This window comes from Lepidochelys kempii, chromosome 7 (genome assembly GCF_965140265.1).
Source record: "Lepidochelys kempii isolate rLepKem1 chromosome 7, rLepKem1.hap2, whole genome shotgun sequence".
NCBI lineage: Eukaryota > Metazoa > Chordata > Testudines > Cheloniidae > Lepidochelys > Lepidochelys kempii.
In genome coordinates, this window is record NC_133262.1 from 62,499 (window position 1) to 84,841 (window position 22,343).

General features: G+C 40.7%; 1 protein-coding gene across 4 annotated transcripts in view; it reads left to right on the plus strand.

Moving 5' to 3' along the window:
* CCDC51 (coiled-coil domain containing 51) overlaps nucleotides 1-22,343 on the plus strand; it is a 75,650-nt gene that overhangs the window by 18,866 nt on the left and 34,441 nt on the right. For 2 of the 4 annotated variants that reach the window (XM_073350767.1, XM_073350766.1), the window contains exon 4: nucleotides 13,733-15,943. The exons of 1 other annotated variant lie outside the window; for it this stretch is intronic. In XM_073350767.1, coding sequence (XP_073206868.1) covers nucleotides 13,733-14,515 — 783 coding nt within the window. In that variant the 3' untranslated portion in view covers nucleotides 14,516-15,943. Of the gene's footprint in view, nucleotides 1-13,732; nucleotides 15,948-22,343 lie in introns of those variants that run through there. One more of the 4 variants, XM_073350768.1, reaches the window with a different exon arrangement.

The following is a 22,343-nucleotide window of genomic DNA, read 5'->3' on the forward strand; positions in this document are numbered from 1 at the left end:
CCAGCGTATCTACCACTCCTCCTAGTTTAGTATCGTCCTCAAATTTGCTGAGAGTGAAATCCACACCATCCTCCAGATCATTTATGAAGATATTGAACAAAACCAGCCCCAGGACCGACCCCTAGGGCACTCCACTTGACACCGGCTGCCAACTAGACATGGAGCCATTGATCGCTACCCGTTGAGCCCGACAATCTAGCCAACTTTCTACCCACCTTATAGTGCATTCATCCAACCCACACTTCTTTAACTTGCTGACAAGAATACTGTAGGAGACCGTGTCAAAAGCTTTGCTAAAGTCAAGAAACAATACATCCACTGCTTTCCCTTCATCCACAGAACCAGTAATCTCATCATAGAAGGCGATTAGATTAGTCAGGCATGACCTTCCCTTGGTGAATCCATGCTGACTGTTCCTGATCACTTTCCTCTCATGTAAGTGCTTCAGGATTGATTCTTTGAGGACCTGCTCCATGATTTTTCCGGGGGCTGAGGTGAGGCTGACTGGCCTGTAGTTCCCAGGATCCTCCTCCTTCCCTTTTTTGAAGATTGGCACTACATTAGCCTTTTTCCAGTCATCTGGGACTTCCCCTGTTCGCCACGAGTTTTCAAAGATAATGGCCAATGGCTCTGCAATCACAGCTGCCAATTCCTTTAGCACTCTCGGATGCAACTCGTCCGGCCCCATGGACTTGTGCACGTCCAGCTTTTCTAAATAGTCCCTAACCACCTCTTTCTCCAGAGAGGGCTGGCCATCTACTCCCCATGTTGTGATGCTCAGCACAGCAGTCTGGGAGCTGACCTTGTTAGTGAAGACAGAGGCAAAAAAAGCATTGAGTATATTAGCTTTGGACATGTTGGGTTTCAGAGAGGAAACAGCAACATGTGAAGCTGGAGGCCCTTATGTGAAAACACTCTAGTGGGTGTAGAGTTTCCAACAGTATGCATGAAAGGGACTGTAAGATTATGGAATGACACAGGAGAAAAAACACTTGTAGTCAGCCAAGTCTCTGCCTCAAGGGTTAATGCTTGTAACAACCTTCTCTTCGCCTCCCTTCCCCAGCAAAAAACTTAAAATAATGTAATATAATCGGAATGTTAACAATACAGTTCCCCAGGTAAGAGGTTCAGCAAAGTCTTTCTAGCCCTGGGGGTGGAACTCTCCATTTTTGAAGGTTTTCTCTTGCCTCTGCCTCCCAGGCAAGCCATATTTATAGTCCTCCCTTCTCAGCACCTATGTAAAGAGAAGGGAAAGTTGGGTGGAAGTTATATTATCAGTAAATCTGAAGTTCTTTGCACCCCATTACACAGATGTATAAATCTGAATAATACTAAAGCCACAGAGTTGCTTTATCTGTGTAAAGAGTAGTATTTATTTATTTTTGTAGGCTATGCTTGTCCATGTAATGCTTGTCTATGCTTGTGCTGTTGGAGGTCAAATTGCCATATGTAAAAGTATCTGTATCACTTGGGCTGGAAATATGTCAGGGCAATTTAAAGACAAAGTTTTCTCTCTCTCTTTTCCTATCTGCTGGCATGTAGATGGACTCTGCTCAATCTGCTTTTCTCTTTTGTCCTCCTCTCTGCCCTGGTTGCTGGGAAGGGGTCTTTCTACCCTCTTTTACACTGTCTTGGCTGCTGGGACGAGGGATTATTGGGGTAGGGGATGGAGAAGGAGACAAAGGGAGTATCAAGGAGATATGAATCGCAAAGCATAGTGCATAAAAGAAGAAATATAAGAAAACAGAAGTATAGCTGTGCAGATTCTTAAAGGCCAACACAAAGAATGTGAATTGATGTGGTAAAACATAGGGCATCAATGAAGTATCTTGACAGGGGAAGATATTGTTGGAGGCTTTCCACTCTTTCTTCCATTTCCCTCCATCCTCTGACAAGGAAAGTGGGTATCTCTATAGCTTTCTCCTTGTTCATATGTAACCTAGCTCTACTTCTCCATCTCTTTATGTGGTGGGGGAATTACAACCCTAAGAGCATCCCAGTGCCAAAGGAAAAGGAACTCACTGGTATCAGGTAAGGAGTGACCAATTCAATGTACCCCAACTCACTGTACTTATAATATGTATCTAAAAGTTGTCATGTAAAATATATCACTGGAAAATTAATAACTCATTCATTAATATTCTTGTATGGTGCATGCACAGGGATGTACAAACAATTATAAATATGTGCTAGAATTATATTCTTAAAATGTGTTTGGTGAGCAATGCATAAGCACAGGCTCCCTTAGACAAAGGAAATATGTATTTGCTTCTCTGTCCAGCCCAGTCATCAGGCAGAGACAATGAAGGTCTAATTACAAATTTGGTAAACAAAGATATCAAGCTAACAAGTGGGGAAGGAGACAGCATGGCATCTAAACCGCAGCGAGAGAAAGTAGCTTGGACTGAGTTTTACTTTTAAAAGAATACATTGCAAAGGTTTACTGGTCTGTAAAGACATGGGGGCTGAACCCTAAGTGAAAGGCAATTGAATCAATTGCTTGTATACAATATTACTGTATTATAAAAGTGTATCAAGTAAGGTCTTTTCTGGAACCTAATGACACACTGGTGATTGATGTTGTGAATTGTCTGCATTAACACTACATAAGGTGCTATGGATACCCATTAATATTATGCTTTACAGTCTGTGACCAAGCCAAGAAGGAAATGGTTCCCTCCCATATAGGAGGGAAGCACCTATCTCCCTGTCTCCAATGAGATTAAGCAAGGTGTGACCAAAAACAATGGAAGACCTGTTTACATAGTTATCAGCAAGGGGATGGGAAGCCCACAGGAAGGGAAGAACAACATGAGGTCATCCTGCTTCTTGAAACAAGGTCAATTAACTTTGGAAGATATAAGCAAGGACAGAAGCCGTCTTTGGCATCCGTCACTAGGCACACATAAGGGAGCAGAACTCTTGCAAGCTGAGAAAGATGGGCCCTTCAGCTGGGGGGGCGCGGGGTTTGAAGTCTCTGGAAACTGCATATAGGTGAGACACCTGCATAGGCAAAGATCTTTCCTAGAAAGACAAGGAAAACCAGTCCTTTGTGCTTCTGTGGAAGGTTCTGCCTGAGAGAGAGTCATCGATGGCAGGGGGGAAAAAAAATTGGTAAGAAATCTACTTTGAACAAAAACTGTAGTTTAAGTCTTAGTCACTAGAAAGCATATTCTGTTTTTACTTGTAACTTTTTTTTATCTTCATTCCTTATACTTGAACTCACTTAATCCTATGTATATTTTGTTAATAAATTTGTTTTATTTTTATTCTATTATAAACCAGCTCAATGCTGTGTTTGAAGGGAAGGGTGTATTTACCACAGTTAAGTTAATAAGTTATAATATGCTTGTCATAGAATCATAGGACTGGAAGGGACCTCGAGAGGTCATCTAGTCCAGTCCCCTGTGTTTTGTTTCTTTAAAGGACCAACACACCTTATTATTTCCTCTGAAGTGCCCAAGAGAGGGCTGGACACTTCAAGGCACATAGTTTTGTGGAACGTCAGGACTGGAAGTGTGTTGGGGTCACCTTGCTGGTTGTAACCAAGGCTGGTTGAAGCCAAAGTGGGGTTGTGGGTTACAGTTGGTGAACCAGGACTGGCTGCATAGCACACAGATACTCATGGTGTAAGCTGCATACTTATTGCTTATTGTGAGCATCCCAGGCAGAGAGCTATAATAGCAAAGGATTGTGAGGCACTCAGGGTTATAGGGTGAGAAGTGATACAAACCCTCACTGGTCTGGATTGCATCTTGAACCCTGTGACAGGGATGTATTAACAGTTCTGTACACATGCTCTCACTCTTGCACTCCAAGAGAAGGATCATGGACAAAGTGAAGAAATGAGCTTGGCAGCTCCAGTGCTCCCAAGTCTTCGTGCTGAGTTTAGACCATCCATACTTTGCATGATGATCAGGGAGAAGTACAGGGAAAGAAAATGAGGAGACCAAGAACAGACCCAAGAGAGGAATCTAGTGATGCCTAGAGAAGGGAGGGAAGAGGATGAGGATGCACTGAAACCACCATTGGAAAAAAAGCAGTCAGCTGCATTGGAGAAGAGAACCAAGAGAGGACAGAGTCACAGAAGCTCACAGAAGACAGAGGCTTCAGTGAGAAAGGGGAGATTCACTATGTGGAAAGGAGTCAAGGAGAATAATTAGAGAAGAGAGATCTTTGGTTGTATTGAGCAGGTGGTGTGATGCTCCTCAGGGATACCCAGGTTTCTGAGGTACCCCATCACCACCTGCCCTTAGCATGAGGCAGTTGTGTCTGTGCCTGCTGTGAATCAGCTCCCTCAGTGCACCAGCTTCTGGCAACACAAGCACTACTTTCCAGACCTTTGCAAGCCTCACTTTCTCTGTATAGATAGCAATAGGCACACACCTGTGAGTCCTTGGAGAATTCCCTGCAGCACCCAACCTCTTAACCATGGAATACTTACAATATTACGAGGCCCAATGTTCTTAAAGGAACAAAACACACCAGCTTGTAAGATTCAGCTCTGGACCGCCACCTTGTGGTAACACCACAGAACTTAGATATGTTTATAATGAATAAAGAATAAGTTTATTGTCCAAGATTCTAGTAATAGTGAGTAAGAATATTGGGAACAAATGGCTATATATGAGACGAAATCTTAACACTTTCTAGAGACTAAATTTAAAAGGTTAACTTCCTGTTTGCAGTTTTGTTGTAGCTGTATGGGTATGCAATATATGAGAGAGAAAGTAGGGAAGCTAATATCTCTTACTGGACCAACTTCTGTTGATGGAAGTTACAAGTTTTTGAGCTATGCAGAGCTCTTCTTCAGGTCTGCAGAAAGAAGCAGAGTATATGGAGGTTAACCTCCTGTCTAAAGGAGTTTTATCTCACCCAAAGTTCTCTTCAGTGTTTTCAGCCTAGACTAGCGGAGACCCCTTATTCATGAAGCAAAACTGCTATTTTTATACTTTCTCAGTGAAGGGTGCTTGGGAGTCTTCTCTGCCCCCAAATATAGTTAAGAAAACTTTTGAAGTGTGCCCACCAAATAGGGTTCTCCCCACCACCCCCCGTTGCTTTTCTCTTCCTTTTAGATTTTTTTTTTCTCCGAAGGCCTCACAATCCTTCATCAGCATTCAGCTCAGACTGGTGGTAAGAAGCCCATTGTGATTGAGGCAATACTCAGTTTACTTGTGAACAGATAGATGAATAAACATCTGACAGAAAACCACTTTTCACCTTTGGTGGTGACCTGTACCTACAGACTTTTAAAGAACATATTTTCAGTATGTATACATAACTCCTTACATAGTATTTATATATACATTTCACAATGATTTTGATGACCAGAGTGACACAGACCTCACATGATACTCTCTGGTGAACTAAAATGTATACACCAGACCCATGTGAGGCCTGTAACCCCTCTGCACCTCCTTCTCAGTTGGCATTAAGAAGTTCTTGGGTCACAGGCAGTCATTACAATTACTTTACTGGGGACTGTTTCAGTGGAATGGAGGGAATCTAGGAGACAGTTGTAAAAGCTGAAGCATCAGAAATGCATAGTATGGTCGAGTTTCAAGATGAAATCTGGTTAAATTAGTAACTTTTTATTTGGAGTTTATTTCTTTTGAGACTTTAGGATAGGTATTAGAGCTTTATTTAGACTTGGAAGGATTTTAATAATCCTGTGTGTTTATATAAAAATATATACAAAAGCAATGATTTAAAAGTTATTTAGGTTGCAAAGTCACTGAAATATTAGGAAATGCTATATTTAAGGTTGTCTTTGCCAGCCTATATTTGCCCCCTTGTGCATATGCACAATGATACAGTCTTTAGTTATATGATCACATACTATTTTTTCACAGGACTCTTGCTTTATTCAGTGCACATCATGGATGGTGCTTGGAGAATCTTCGTTCAGTGTGTGGTACCATACCTCACATGCAATCTTAAAAGAATCTTAAGGTTGAAAAGCCAGGCACTCAAAAGTTAGGAAATATTATAGTCAAGGTTACTTCTTCCCCCATGTGCATGTGCATTATGATTAAGATTTTAATTATGTGATCCTGCATCTTGGCAGGGGGTTAGACCAGATGCATTTGCAGTCCCTTCTAACCCTATGATTTGGTGATCACATACAATTTTTTCACAGGTCCACTTCTTCATTTCATGCTCAGAGTGGACAGTGCTCAGTGAATGATTCAGGGTAGTGTATTGAATGAGTCTGTAGCTGTTGTCTGTAGGTCCCCTGCCTCATTTGTTGCCAAAGTTGGAAGGTGTGTAGTGAATAAGGAAGGGGACTGTAAGAAGAAAGAATGATATTGTATCTAAGGCAGTTAATTGCACGTCAGTATGCCTGGATCTGCTGCAGACTTCCTGTGACATGCTAGGCAAGTCACTTAGACCTGAATGTTTGCAGTTGTTGTTGTTGTTGTTGTTGTTATCTCTGTTTTACAGATAGTGAAACGCATGCTCCAGAAGAGCAAGTGAGTCATCCAAGGTTTCATAGCAAGTTGGTGCTGGAACCAGTCCCCTGACTTCCAGATTTAAATCTAATCCACTAGTTTATAGTATTATCTGGAAAATGCCTCATAGAAAGATTAAAGGCCAAAATTGCATAAGTATCCACTAATTTTAGATGTATCAATGATTGGGTGCCTAGCTTCAAACTGTCAGCCTTGTTTTTAGAATTGTTGAGCATTCACAAATGCAGCTGAACTTACTGGGTGCCATGGATGCCCATCACTTCTGAAAAATTGGTCCAAATTGCGTCAAATATGGCAGTGTGTCCTAGCGGATAGAATACTGGACTGGGATTTAGGAGACCTGGATTCCACTCCCAGCTCTGCCATTGGCCTGCTGGACAAGTCAGTTCACCTCTCCAACTCAGTTTCCCTGTCTGTAAAATGGTATAATGATACTTCCTTTCTTTTATAAAGCTCTTTGAGACCCATGGATGAAAAGCACTATATAAGAGCTAGGTACTATTATTATTTTCAAGTTGTGCATCCATTTACTGAGTGTCCATGCAAATTTGGCCTTAATCCTTTTTTGCCTAAATTCCCTTTTTGTTGCATGGTGCTAATAATACCTCCCTATCTCACAAAGATGTGAAAAAAAACTCTATATTTCTCATGTTCAGATATATGGTGATAACAGAGAAAGGTCTGTGAGTAAATTAATAATTTTGTATTCAGCAGAGAAAGTATTGAATTTAAAAAGAAATATTAAACACTTTCCTTCATTTGCTGACCTGTGTCCTTCCTGGGCACAGAATGAGGTAGAGCTCTGGTAGAGAATCTTATACTAGGGGGCCTGTGTCAGGGTGTACCAGGTCTTTGTGGCCCCTACTGGAGGCACTACTGCTCTGCTACACCCCCAGGAAGCAGTGAGGTTGAAGGAAAAAAGCAGCAAAGTTGAGTCCTCCAGGCCTGCTTAGAGAGAATTCACTGGAGCAGCTGTCTTGAAAGCTCGAGAGAACTGGTCCTTCAAGGGCTAGAAGGGCTAGCAACAGCCAGTCGCTCAGCAGGTTCAGATAAAAGGAGTTGCAGGGCCTTAGCAGTTCTGTTCCAGGCTGACACCAGAAGGGCAAGGAATGGTGCTCTTCTCTGGCCAAAGGAACTTGAGGGAAAGCCAGAGTTTTGCTTTCTGACTGCATTTTGAAGATCTGCGTTTGCAAAGAGAGAGAGAGGATGTAAGAACCTTAATCCTGAGATAAGGGTGAAGCTAAAAGGACCAGGTAGGAAGAGGCCCAGGGAAGAAGCAGCAACAAATTGAATCAAGTAGTATGTGTCAGCTGGTCCCTGGTTTGGAACCTGGAGTAGTAGACAGGCCTAGGTTCCCCTACTGGCCCCGGTGTAAACCTTAAGAAGGGGACAAGCCTTATTTGAGAGTCTGAACAAAGGGCTGATTTTAAAGGGCTCAGAGCTGGGGCTGAAGACCTCAGTGAGGGCAAATAGATTGTTTAATTATTGAACTCTTTAATACTCCAGAAGGAGTTCATTTGGCTTTTGTGACTTGCCAGAGGGCCTGGCCACTGAAGAACTGCTCAGTTTAGCTGGCAGCCTACAAGGGGTTCCAAGGATGAGAAATGGACTGTGGTATACCACTGAGACAATATGAGGTGCTCAAGAGGTGTGTGCCTCTTTATGGGGCCAAATTAAGGTTCTGGTGTTTAACTTCTGATTGCTTGACTCTGAAACTTTATCCTTTCCCTTTTAACATAAGGAATTTTTTTGTATTTCATTTACAGATCACATTATTGTAGTACCCAGAAGCCGCAGTTAGGATTAGGGCTTTTCAGTGCTAGATGTTGTACAAATACAAAGGCTGACATGGAGCTCACAGCCTAGGAAGACTAGTGATATATGTAGGCTGGGGAAGAAGGAGATAATCAAATATTCCAAATGTGTATATGCATTTAAAATGTTATAACTTTTTTATTGCATGAACTTTTTTATAGCATAAATGTAGACCTTTAGCCTAGTCATTAAATGTTGGATGACTTGTAGGCCACATAGCAGAAATGGGTTTTGAAAAGAAATATGAAGGAGAGGGTAGTAATCTTATGGGTGTGTTTAGGGAGGGCTTTCCATTCACTTCAATTTGAGTGACATATGCTGAAGGTCTCATGCTGCCTGTACTAAAACATCCTCGGAATTTCAAAACATTATAGATGACAATTTCCTAACTCCACAAGTGTTGCTGCCAACACGGGAACACTATATTAGACCTTATCCTAATAGATAAAGAGGAACTTATCACAGAATTAGAAGTTAATGGTAATTTAGGTACAAGTGATCCTGATCACATTTATAATGTGCAAGCAGAATAAATTCCAGACCAGTAATATACAATTTCACAAAGCTGAAAACAGTTATGAGCTAAATCAACTGGGAGGAAGAATTTAATCAGAAAAATCTGAATGATTATTGGACATCATCGAAGAACACCTTACTAGATGCCCAAAAAGCCTCAATCCCACAACTGAGGAAGAAAGCTGTGCTGGTTAAAAAACCAACCTGGTTTAGAGGGGACGTGAAGGGAGCTGTGTGTCTGTCTATCTGTCTCGAGAGAGATGTATGTATGAAAATTGATAAGAGAAGCCAAGGGACACAAGGAGAAATCTATGGCCAGCAGAGTTAAGGATAATAAAGAGGAGTTTGTTAAATTATATTGGGAACAAAAGGAATCCTGACAATGATAGTGTTCTATTAATAGATGAAAATGGTAGAGTTATCAATCATAATGCAGAAAAGGCAGAAGTGTTCAGTAAATATTCCTTTTCTGTATTTGGGTAAAAGCAGATGATGCAATCTTGTCATCTGGTGATAACACTCCTTCTATTCCACTAGTATTTATGGAGGATGTAAAACAGAAGCTACTAAAGTTAGATAATTTTAAATCAGCAGTTCCAGATAATTTGCATCCAAAAGTTTTAGAAGAGCTTGCTGAGGAGCTCGCTGGTCCATTAATGCTGATTTTCAATAAATCTTGGTGCACTGGGGAAGTTTCAGATGACTGGAAGAAAGCTAATGTTGTGACAATTTTTAAAAAGGGTAAATAGGATGACCTGGGTAATTATAGGCCTGTCAGCATGATGTCAATCCTCGGCAAGATAATGAAGCATCTGATATAGGACTCAATTAATAAAGAACCTAAAGGAGGATAATTTAATAAATGAAAATCAACATGGATTTATGGAAAATAGATCCTGTCAAGCTGTCTTCATATTTGTTTTACATTATGAAATTACAAGTTTGATAAAGGTAATAGTGTTGACATAATATACTTTGACTTCTCGGGGCATTTGACTTTTTGAATAAAGACTGGAATGATATAAAATTAACATGGCACACATTAAGTGGATTAAAAACTGGTGAACGGATAGATCTGAAAATGTAACTGTAAACAGGGAATCATCACTGAGCGAGTCTATTTCTAGTGGGGTCCTGCATGGACTGGTTCTTGGCCCTACGCTATTTAACATCTTTATCAATAAATTGGAAGAAAACATAAAATCATTGCTGATAAAGTTTGCAGATGACATAAAAATTGGGGGAGTGGCAAATAATGAAGAGGACAGCTCACTGATTGAGAATGATCTGGATCACTTGGCAAAATGGGCACAAGCAAACATTATGCATTTTAGTATGACTAAATGTAAATATATACCTCTAGAAACAAAGAATGTAGGCCATACTTACAGGATGGAGGGCTCTATCCTGGTAAGCTGTGACTCTGAAAAAGATTTGGGGTTCATGGTGGGCTAATAAACTGAACATGAGCTCCCAGTGCAAAGCTGTGGCCAAAAGAGCTAATGTGATCCTGGGAAGCATAACAGGGGAATCTAAAGTAGGAATAGAGAGGTTATTTTACATCTGTATGTGGCTTTGGTGTGACCACTGCTGGAATACTGTGTGCAGTTCTGATGCCCACAATTCAAGAAGGATGTTGGTAAATTGGACAGGGTTCAGAGAAGAGTCATGAGAGAGATTAAAGGATTAGAAAACATGTCTTATAGTGATAGACTCAAGGAGCTTAATCTATTTATTTTAACAAAGAGAAGGTTAAGGGTGACCTGATTGTCTATAAGAACCTACGTAGGGAACAAATACTTAATAATGGGCTCTTCAATATAGCAGAGAAAGCTATAACACGATCCAGTGGCTAGAAATTGAAGCTAGACAAATTCAGACTAGAAATAAGGCATACATTTTTAATGGTGAGAGTAATTAACTAAGGGAACAATTTACCAAGGATCATGATGGATTCTCCATCATGGACAATTTTTAAAACAAGATTGGATGTTTTTCTAAAAGATCTGCTGTAAGAATTATTTTGTTGAAGTTCTCTGGCCTGTGCTATACAGAGTATCAGACTAGATTATCATAATGGTCCCTTCTGGGATTAAAATTTATGAATCTATGTGTAAGAAACAGAGTAGAAGAAAGAAAAGGAGTATTTGTGGCACCTTAGAGGCTAACCAATTTATTTGAGCATAAGCTTTCGTGAGCTACAGCACACTTCATCGGATGCATACTGTGGAAAATACAGAAGATGTTCTTATACATACAAACCATGAAAAAATGGGTGTTTACCACTACAAAAGGTTTTCTCTCCCCCTACCCCACTCTCCTGCTGGTAATAGCTTATCTAAAGTGATCACTCTCCTTACAATATGTATGATAATCAAGTTGGGCCATTTCCAGCACAAATCCAGGGTTTAACAAGAACGTCTGAGGAACAGGGGCGGGGGTAGGAAAAAACAAGGGGAAATAGGTTACCTTGCATAATGACTTAGCCACTCCCAGTCTCTATTCAAGCCTAAGTTAATTGTATCCAATTTGCAAATGAATTCCAATTCAACAGTCTCTCGCTGGAGTCTGGTTTTAAAGTTTTTCTGTTGTAATATCGCAACTTTCATGTCTGTAATCGCGTGACCAGAGAGATTGAAGTGTTCTCCGACTGGTTTATGAATGTTATAATTCTTAACATCTGATTTGTGTCCATTTATTCTTTTACGTAGAGACTGTCCAGTTTGACCAATGTACATGGCAGAGGGGCATTGCTGGCACATGATGGCATATATCACATTGGTAGATGTGCAGGTGAACGAGCCTCTGATAGTGTGGCTGATGTTATTAGGCCCTGTGATGGTGTCCCCTGAATAGATATGTGGGCACAGTTGGTAACGGGCTTTGTTGCAAGGATAGGTTCCTGGGTTAGTGGTTCTGTTGTGTGGTATGTGGTTGCTAGTGAGTATTTGCTTCAGGTTGGGGGGCTGTCTGTAGGCAAGGACTGGCCTGTCTCCCAAGATTTGTGAGAGTGTTGGGTCATCCTTCAGGATAGGTAGTAGATCCTTAATAATGCGTTGGAGGGGTTTTAGTTGGGGGCTGAAGGTGACGGCTAGTGGCGTTCTGTTATTTTCTTTGTTAGGCCTGTCCTGTAGTAGGTTACTTCTGGGAACTCTTCTGGCTCTATCAATCTGTTTCTTCACTTCCGCAGGTGTGTATTGTAGTTGTAAGAATGCTTGATAGAGATCTTGTAGGTGTTTGTCTCTGTCTGAGGGGTTGGAGCAAATGCGGTTGTATCGCAGAGCTTGGCTGTAGACAATGGATCGTGTGGTCTGGTGTGGTCAGGGTGAAAGGTGGAGGCATGTAGATAGGAATAGCGGTCAGTAGGTTTCCGGTATAGGGTAGTGTTTATGTGACCATCGTTTATTAGCACTGTAGTGTCCAGGAAGTGGATCTCTTGTGTGGATTGGACCAGGCTGAGGTTGATGGTGGGATGGAAATTGTTGAAATCATGGTGGAATTCCTCAAGGGCTTCTTTTCCATGGGTCCAGATGAAGATGTCATCAATATAGCGCAAGTAGAGTAGGGGCGTTGGGGGACGAGAGCTGAGGAAGCGTTGTTCTAAGTCAGCCATAAAAATGTAGAAGAGTAGAAGAAAGTTTGCAGATTCTTGTTTGAGAAGCATGGGTGGTTGAATCTAGGATTGTAAGTGGGCTACAGGGTAAAGCAGTAAGAAAACAGCAGTGGTTAAGTACTGAGGGACAGAGCTGTGAAGGGCTTGCTGGTGAGGAGAAAACATTGGAACTTGATATAATGGAAGAGGGGAAGCCAGTGGAGTGATTCAAAGGGAGATTAAGTGATTGTAGTCAGTGAAGATCAAGAAAGATCAATTAGCTGTGTTTTGTTTGGGTCAGGCAACGTAGATGGGTGAGTTTGAGTCAGACAGTGTATCATGGAAGGCCAGAGAGGAGGCAATTTTGGTAATCCAGATTTGGGAGATGCGGGCCTAGACAAGTTTTAGCAATGTAGAAAAAAGAAAAGAGAATGGACTCTCAAAAAATGTTCTGGTCAAGATACAGACCAAGCCTGGGTGTTTTGGGTGAGAGATGAAGAACTGGAAGAGGACTCTCAGGTTATGGTACTACACCGGACCCTCGCTAGAACGTGCCTCTATATAGCACGAATTCACATATAACGCAGTCATGGCCATGGATCCCAAATTGAATTACTTTAATTGCAATTCATTTTAACATGGTCCCCGCTATAATGTGGTCCCTGCGTTAACGAGGTACCGCGCATGGATCCCAAATCCCCCGCACAGGGTCCGCTATATTTGACAGGAAAAGATGATGGTGTCAGTGTTGACAGAATGAAGGTAAGTAGAGAGAACTTTGGAGGAAAATGCAGTGTGGGTTTGGCTGCATTATTTTCAGATTGCTTGAGACATCCAGGAGGTGTCATCAGAGGAACAGACTGAGATGCATGGATGAATGGAGACAGACATCAAGAGTGGAAAGGTAGATTTGTGAGTCATTGGTGTAAAGATGGTAATTTAAAGTAATGGGAGCACATAAGATGACTCACAGGTAGATTGTAAAGGGAGAAGAGGAAGATACCAAGGACAGACCTATATGTGACAAATCTCTGCACAGCAAAGCTTAAAGTGTAATTCTTGATCATCATTTTTAGTCTTTAATTTTCACTGGAAATTACATCTCAGATTGTGATAACTAGATTTGACTAAGGAAATCTGACACTAAAATAAGACATTTCTGAGATAGAAATGATTCCGGGACACAGCTGAGGTATATTAAATTCCACTATAGTTCCGTGCATAGAGAAAAAGGTATGTATACCCCAAACCAAGTATTTAATTCGTAGATGTAGACTTCAATGTGATTTTATAATTACACATCACATCTTATTCAATATGTCATGTTTTTTTGCAGGAGGAGAAGAGGTACCGAACTGCCTATGTAAGTGCAGAGGAATCTGAGCGGGAAAAGTTCTCTCTCTTCTCTGCAGCTGTGAGGGAAAGCCATGAAAAAGAGAGAACAAGAGCAGAAAAAACAAAGAACTGGTCCATTATTGGTTCTGTACTGGGAGCTATTATCGGTGTCCTTGGTTCCACCTATATTAACCGAGTAAGGCTGCAAGAATTAAAAGCCTTAGTTCTTGAAGCACAGAAGGGACCGATAAGCTTACAGAAGGCTATCAAAGAACAGGCGTCAAACCACTACATACAACAGAAGGATCTCAGTGACCTCATTGTGACCCTGAGGAACATGTTGGAAGCTGGGGCTGGGACATCACAGGAAATGAAAGAGGATGTTTCCTTAGCTAAAGAAGGCACGACTGCATCATTAAAAACAGACCCTCTTTTAGTTTCTTTGAAAGAACATCTAAACTACTCTAAACAAGTCAGTTCCTGCATGGGGAGTTTACAACAGCAGCTTAGCACCCTGGAAAAAAGTTTAGGACAAATGACTGCTGAGGTACAAAATGTTAAACATGCAGTTCATTCTAGACCTGTGGAAAGAATGGTGCTTGGCTCTTCAGCTGAGGTAAAGGGTCAGGCCGTAGCCATGCAGGATGTGATTCTAGAATTGTGTGATGCAGAGCGGCGACTGGAAACACAAATCAAAAGAAGTTCAATCTTTAGCACTGCACTAACCTGCACTGTGTTTGCTGTTACTCTTCCCATGCTATACCTTTTATTGAAAGGAAATTAGTCTCCAATGGAGAGAAACATAATTTCCTATGTTAATAAAATTACATTTGTACTCTAAACACTGGGAGTTAGTGCTAGTTAAAAATCTGTATTAACAGTTTCTAATCTTGCTTTCTCCATAATTCATAGAAATGGAAAACACATTTGAACATTTAGTCCTTCCCCCCGGGCAGGTTTACTTTTTGCATTATTTTTTTTTCTGTCTAGCACTTTGTACAGTCGAGTTTAAATGTCTCAAGCAATGGGAGTTCCACAACTTCATTTTGGTAGATTCTTCTGCCATCATCTTTTCTAGTTTATTCTGCAATCCTGTAGAGTTTACTCTGAGACTGTTCCTCATGTTCAGATTGATTTTTTTTTTTTTAAACTTTTCATTATTTGTGTTTATACCCTTTGGTTTCCATATATAATTCTCCCTCATTCAAGCTTATTACTTACCTTATTGATTTTTCAATTTGTCCATACCCAAAACTCTGCTGGGCAATTTATCAAACAAATAAAAATGTCTACCATGAAGATTTTTATGTAAATTTTAAATACGGTACAATGAGTGGAAGTGACAAACAATAGGGATGGGATGTCCAAGGAAGGATGAAGGTTACAGGAAAATGATCCTGCAATTATCCATTCAAGGTGTGTGTACAGCTTGAGGGTGCAATTAAAATATTTTTGGTAACTTATTGACTCACTTCTATTACTAATTATATAGTGTCTCAAAAGCATACTTGATGCTTTAGCTGCCTAATTATAAACTGTTCCCAGTCCCAAAGAGTTTACAGCCTAAATAGATGACAGATAACCAAATAATGAGAGGACAGGTACAGGTATACAAACGTGATTGAGATTGGCATATGACTGTTGCATCCCCTTTTGGTGATTCAAGTCTATCCCATGCTTTCCCTGCAGCTCTTATCCATCACTGGCTGCCCTATAAAGTTTTGCTGGCATTGCTTTGTAAGTCAGGGGTGTGGGGAAAAAAACACTCTTGGTAACATTGCTATGCTGGCAAATCCCCTAGTGTAGACACAGCTATGGAGACAGAATAGTGCTTCTCTCGGCATCATCGGTGCTGGACTCCATGGCTGCTCCAGGGGAAAAAAATTAGCGGGTGCTTAGCACCCACCAGCTACAGAGCTGCAGCCCCAGCCAGGGATCAGTAGTTCCTGAGCAGCCCAGTCCCCACCGATCAGCTAATAGATGGCTGTGTTAATCACCTATGAGCTGTTCAACTTTTGTAGCCCCTGGGCTTGCTGTAGCAAAGGCTGACCCAGTCCTGCTTCAGCCCTGGGTGGGGGGGTGCAGCCCCTCCTCCAGCAGCCTCAGGAAGCTGCTCCAGCCAGGGTTAGTGTTGGGCGAGGGGAGGAGCGCAGGGTTCCCTCTGCTCTGCAGAAGCCCAGCCTGATCAGCAGCGGTGAGACCCTGCTCACCTTGGTCACCCTGCCTCCTACCTATATCTCCTGGGCAAAGGCTCCAACTGCAGGCAGCACTAGATGAGTCCTGTTTCAGGCAACGGGAGCCTAGCTGGAGGGGGGGCGGGCATGCTGCAGTGTCAGGAGAGGGGGAGGGGAGTCCACCATGGGCACAGTTTGGTGGTGGAGGGACATGCAGAGTCACTGCCACTCCCTTCCTGCATTTCTGCCAGTGCCAAGCTGCTCTGCGTAGGTGGGGAAGTGTCTGTCCTCAGGGTGCCATTTAGGGGAGGAAGCGGGGGATGACTGTCCTGGCCCCCCACAATAGTAAAAATCTGGGAGCAAATTTGTCTCCCTTGCACCCATGCATCCTTTATCCAAAATACTCATTTGGCACTGAAGTTAAATAGGTGTTGACAAAATCAGACAAAACAGAGTTTTGCAAAATGTGATTTAAAATCCCTTCCCCTTTCCTTTGCTCAATTTTTTGTCTCTTGAGTCTTGTGAATGATGTTATCATTTCACTAGTTCTCCTGTTTATTATAGGCTTTGTCTGGACTGGCATTTGTCCTCTTGTTGTAATTGATTGCCAATTCCTTGTTAAGTGACTGTAAATGCTAATCTAGACTTGCAAAGGTTTCAGAGTAACAGCCGTGTTAGTCTGTATTCGCAAAAAGAAAAGGAGTACTTGTGGCACCTTAGAGACTAACCAATTTATTAGAGCATAAGCTTTCGTGAGCTACAGCTCACTTCCTCAGATGCATCTGAGGAAGTGAGCTGTAGCTCACGAAAGCTTATGCTCTAATAAATTGGTTAGTCTCTAAGGTGCCACAAGTACTCCTTTTCTTTAGACTTGCAAAGTATCAGGACATGTTGGCTCAGCCTCAGGCAAACCACAAAACTTTGTGCCCCAGAACAAACATTTGTGGAGAACTTCAGTTATCAACACAAAAAGAAAAGGAGTACTTGTGGCACCTTAGAGACTAACCAATCAACACAGTTAGCATTTACAATCTATTAGCTCAAATTATAACAGGACCATCAACTCTAGTCTAGACAAAGACAAAGCATAAATCCCCCAGGCTAGGCAAGACCTGGATTTTTAATATAAAAGGAGGCAATATAAATGTCTCGTCCCTCTCCAAAACAACACATCAGAAGAAAATCAAGCAAAGGCACAATCTCAGTTATTGCCCCTTTACAGATCACCTTTAAAAATGAAAGAAAAGGAGTACTTGTGGCACTTTAGAGACTAACAAATTTATTTGAGCATAAGCTTTCGTGAGCTACAGCTCACTTCATTGGATGCATTCAGTGGAAAATCGAATGCATCCGATGAAGTGAGCTGTAGCTCACGAAAGCTTATGCTCAAATAAATTTGTTAGTCTCTAAAGTGCCACAAGTACTCCTTTTCTTTTTGCAAATACAGACTAACACGGCTGCTACTCTGAAACCTGCCATTTAATATCCCAGTTGCTCTAAAACGGACATGCATAGTGAGATTACCTTGAACAATGGTATTCCACAACTGAAACTGAAGTAGAGGGGAACTCCCATTGAGATGAGTGGGTCATTTCACACCACCCAGAGCTATTGTATTAGACTATTCATCTCTTTGGAGCATCCTAATTCATCTGAGCACACCCGACTGAGGTGAATGGGCCATTCCACACATCAACAGTTCTCCTGTACTGCAGAGCCCCTTCCTTTGCACTAGCTCCCTGAAGTGGATACAAAGTCTGGGTTCCCTATTCATCTTGCTGCCTCCAACTAGTAGAGGTGCTCCTCACAGCCCATTGGTTACCATCTTCCTTTCTTCCCATGGCTCTTCCAGCCCTACAGGAAGCATGGTGGGGCCAGGAGGAGGGCAGAGCTGGTATCTAAAGTGACAGATCATTCCCCTCTCATAGGGGCCCTCCAATCATGCACCCTCACTAACACTTCTTCCTCAAGAAACAAGGGAAATTAACTGCCCAAAAACATGGTTAATGCAGGTCTTATTTACACTACAGTACTACAGTATAGTTGTGCCGGCTAGATTCACCCCTGCTTATTACCCTCTTCAATTCAAGAAGTGTGTTTCAAATTCCTGCTGGCACTGCCAGTCTGACGTGCCTTCTCTGGCTAGTCAGATTGGGTTTATATCTGCTGGTGAACCATAGTGCCACTCATCAGACTGCTTCCCAGGCTGGTGATCCACCTGTGTTTCATTAATTTTATATCGGTGTAACGCCACTGATTTCATTGGGGTTGCTCCTGCGTTACACTGCTACAAGTGAGGAGAGAATCAAGCATAGGACCAACTCTGTGGGTGCTGCAACGCTCAAGCACCCATGGAAAAAAATAGTGGGAGTGGTCAACACCCACCAGTCACAGCTGTTCAGCTGGGCTGCTATTCAGCAGCTGGCATAGGGCCTCGGGGAAGAGCATGGAGTGGGGGCAGGAAGAGGCGGAGTGAGAGTGGAGCAGGAAAAATAAAAGTCAGCACCTATGCTTGGCATAACTAATGTCACTCAGGGAGGTGGTGTTACTATGCTGAGCGAAAAATCTCCTCTTGGCATAAGTGATGTCTATGTTGGGGGCTGTGCCAGTATATAGCTATAATTGCAAAGCATTTGTTGAGTAGTTAGGGCCTAGATTTAGCCCTTAGCTGTAGTCAGTTCATGTCTATTAACTAACTCTCTAGCCAATTACCACCTTTTTCTTTCCTCCTCATAGTTGCTGTTCTCTGAACACTTTCCAGTTTTTCTCAATTTTTTTAAATATTGGCATGACCAGAACTGAAAAGAGTATTCTAGAAAGAATACACAGCACAGCTCTGCATAGAAGAGAGACTATGTCTGCCTTGCTCCATGATGTGATGCCTTTGTGTATGCATCACAAAATGACAAACTCCTGTTTAATTTGCTGTCCACCTGGCTCTTTCAGCCTTCCTATATTCTAGGTTTCTCCTGCCCAGTTAGTTTTTGTTTGATTACTTTTTGTAAGATGTATTAGTTTGCATTTCTCTGATTTTATTACCTTCCCCTATTTCTGTTCTCTTTGGGTCCCTTTGTATTATTTCTCTATCTTCACTGGTATTTGCTACCCTGCCAAATTTAGTATAAGTGACTTTAATTAATATGTCCTTACCAAACACTATACATTAGATTGTACGTTAAACACTACTGTACATTAAACACTATACATACACTGTACATTAAAGATGACCATTTTCTATACCATTCCCTAATGTATCCACTAGACATTCCCCACTTGTCCAGAATCTTTCATCTTCTGCCAGTTGCTTAGAGGAAGGTGAAGAAAAATGTATCTGTTTTTTTAAAAAGTTTATGATAAGGTCCTGTGTGAAAGATTAAGAAAAATAAGCACAAGGTAAGACGTAAATAGATGAAAACTGGTTATGCGATATTCAGATTTACACCATAAGATTGTAAAATATTCAGACCTTAAGCCCTTTGGGGCAGGGGCTATCACTTATGTTTTTGTACAAAATGCGGCAAAGTGGGGCCCCAACCCTCATTTGGGGCATTCAGACACTACTGTAATATAAATAATAAACAGTAATAATAGGGAACATTTCGATGGTTGGCTGCATATCAGTGAAGAGTGAGAGCTTTTAAGAATTTGTATTGTGACCTTTGCATTTTAATATATTAATTATTTCGAGGGCAAAGTGAGTAACATATTGTTAGCGTTTGTTGGTGAAATTTCGTGGGTTGGTAAGTGCCACTGATGATTGAAAAAATTCCAGTGGATTCAAGAGCAGCACAAATGCAAATTAAAGTTAATTTCCATAAATGTAAAGTAATATTAATTTCATATGTCTTGCAAGAGCGTCTAAATGTCAGCATTGATGGAGAAGCTCAATAAAGATGTCTGCTGAATGTTTAGGTTTAAAAAAATAGTATACGTGGATGCATTTACAAAAAAAGAAATAGAAAATCATACAATTTACCAATATCAGTCGGCCTCATTGAGAATGCTGATCACAATTTTCACCCTTGGAAGTTTAAAGTTAGATACCTGGGCTTGTTCTACCTTGAAAATTTTGTTCTGGCATAGTTATGTCTGTCAGGTATGAAAAAAATACACACCTAGTGACATAATTATTAGGGCTGTCAATTAATCGCAGTTAATTCAAAAAAATTAATCGTGATTAATTGCATTGTTAAACCATAGTATACCAATTGAAATTTATTAAATATTTTTGGGTGTTTTCTATATTTTCAAATATATTGATTTCAATTACAACACAGACTACAAAGTATACAGTGCTAACTTTATATTTATTTTTATTGCAAATATTTGCACCATAAAAAGACACAGAAATAGTATTTTTTTCAATTCACCTAATACAAGAACTGTAGTGCAATCTCTTTATCATGAAAAATGAACTTACAAATGTAGAATTATGTACAAAATAATCTGCATTCAAAAATAAAACAATGTAAAACTTTAGCGCCTACAAGGCCACTCAATCCTACTTCATCCAATTGCTCAGACAAACAAGTTTGGTTACAATTTGCAGGCAATAATGCTGCCTGCTTCTTATTTAAAATGTCACCTGAAAATGAGAACAGGTGTTTGTATGGCATTTTTGTAGCTGGCGTTGCAAGGTATTTATGTGCCAGATATGCTAAACATTTGTATGGCCCTTCATTCTTCGGCCACCATTCCAGATGACGTGCTTCCATGCTGATGATGCTTGTTAAAAATATAATGCGTTAATTAAATTTGTGACTGAACTCCTTGGGGGAGAATGGTATGTCTCCTCTTCTGTTTTACTCGCATTCTGCCATATATTTCCTGTTATAGCAATCTTGAATGATGACCCAGCACACATGGTTCATTTTAAGAACACTTTCACTGCAGATTTGTCAAAATGCAAAGAAGGTACCAATGTGAGATTTCTAAAAATAGATACATCATTCAACCCATGGTTTAAGAATCTGAAGTGCCATCCAAAATCTGAGAAGGACTAGGTGTGGAGCATGCTTTCAGAAGTCTTAAAAGAGCAACACTCCGATGTGGAAACTACAGAACCTGAACCACCAAAAAAGAAAATCAACCTTTTGCTGGTGGCATCTGACTCAGATGATGAAAATGAACATGTCGGTCTGCACTGATTTGGGTAGTTATTGAGCAGAACCTGTCATCAGCTTGGATGCATGTCCTCTAGAATGGTGGTTGAAGCATGAAGGGACATATGAATCTTTAGTACATCTGGCATGTAAATATCTTGCGACACTGGCTACAACAGTGCCATGTGAACACCTGTTCTCACTTTCAGGTGACATTGTAAACAAGAAGCAGGCAGCATTATCTCCTGCAAATTATAACCAAACTTATTTGTCTGAGAGATCGGCTGAAGTAGAACTGAGTGGACTTGCAAGCTCTAAAATTTTACATTGTTTTATTTTTGAATGCAGATTATTTTGTACATAATTCTACATTTGTAAGTTCATTTTTCATGATAAAGAGATTGCACTACAGTACTTGTATTACGTGAATTGAAAAATACTATTTCTTTGGTTTCTTACAGTGCAAATACTAGTAATCAAAAATAAATATAAACTGAGCACCGTACACTTTGTATTTTGTGTTGTAATTGAAATCAGTATATTTGAAAATGTAGAAAACATCCAAAAATATTTAAATAAATGGTATTCTATTATTGTTTAACAGTGTGATTAATTGCGATTCATTTTTTTTTAATTGCTTGACAGCCCTAATAATTATTCAAACAAAATCCGCAGTGTAGACTCAGCTATGCTGACAGAAGAGTGCATCTGTCAGTATAGCTAACATAGTTCGACGGGAGGTAGTGTTTCTACAACAGCAGAGTTCCATTTTTTCTCCCAACATATGCTGTGTCTTCACTAGGAGGCTCAGAGGGCATGCTGGCATAACCTGAAATAAGTGGGCTCAATTTCTAAGAGGTTGTATTGCAAGTGATCAGTACCTTTGAAAATCAGACTGCTTATGAGGGTATCTGAATATGGATATGGATTTAAATGCCTGACTTTAGGTGCCCAAGTTATATTATGATAACATTTGAAGTAATACATGCCAAGATGGGAGTAACTCAATCTCATGTGTCACGCCATAATCTGATCATTGGGTCAGGAAGGGATTATTTCTCGTAAATACAATATTGCACAATTAGCAAGGTGCACTGTAATAATAAATGAATGTTAACTACAATAATCTATAGCTTTCCCTCTTCATGGATTACTTATGTTTCCCTCTTCGTGGATCACTTTTAAGGTAAGTGTTAGAATAACTATTTCCATTAGGATTTGTAGCCCCTAATTTTTACATGCTGTTCATCTATGTTTGACTTTCTTTCTTGTGTTTGAAGTAATTCCTATGGCCCCCAGCTAGGTCAGGTACCAATTGAGTTATGCCCTGATAAAG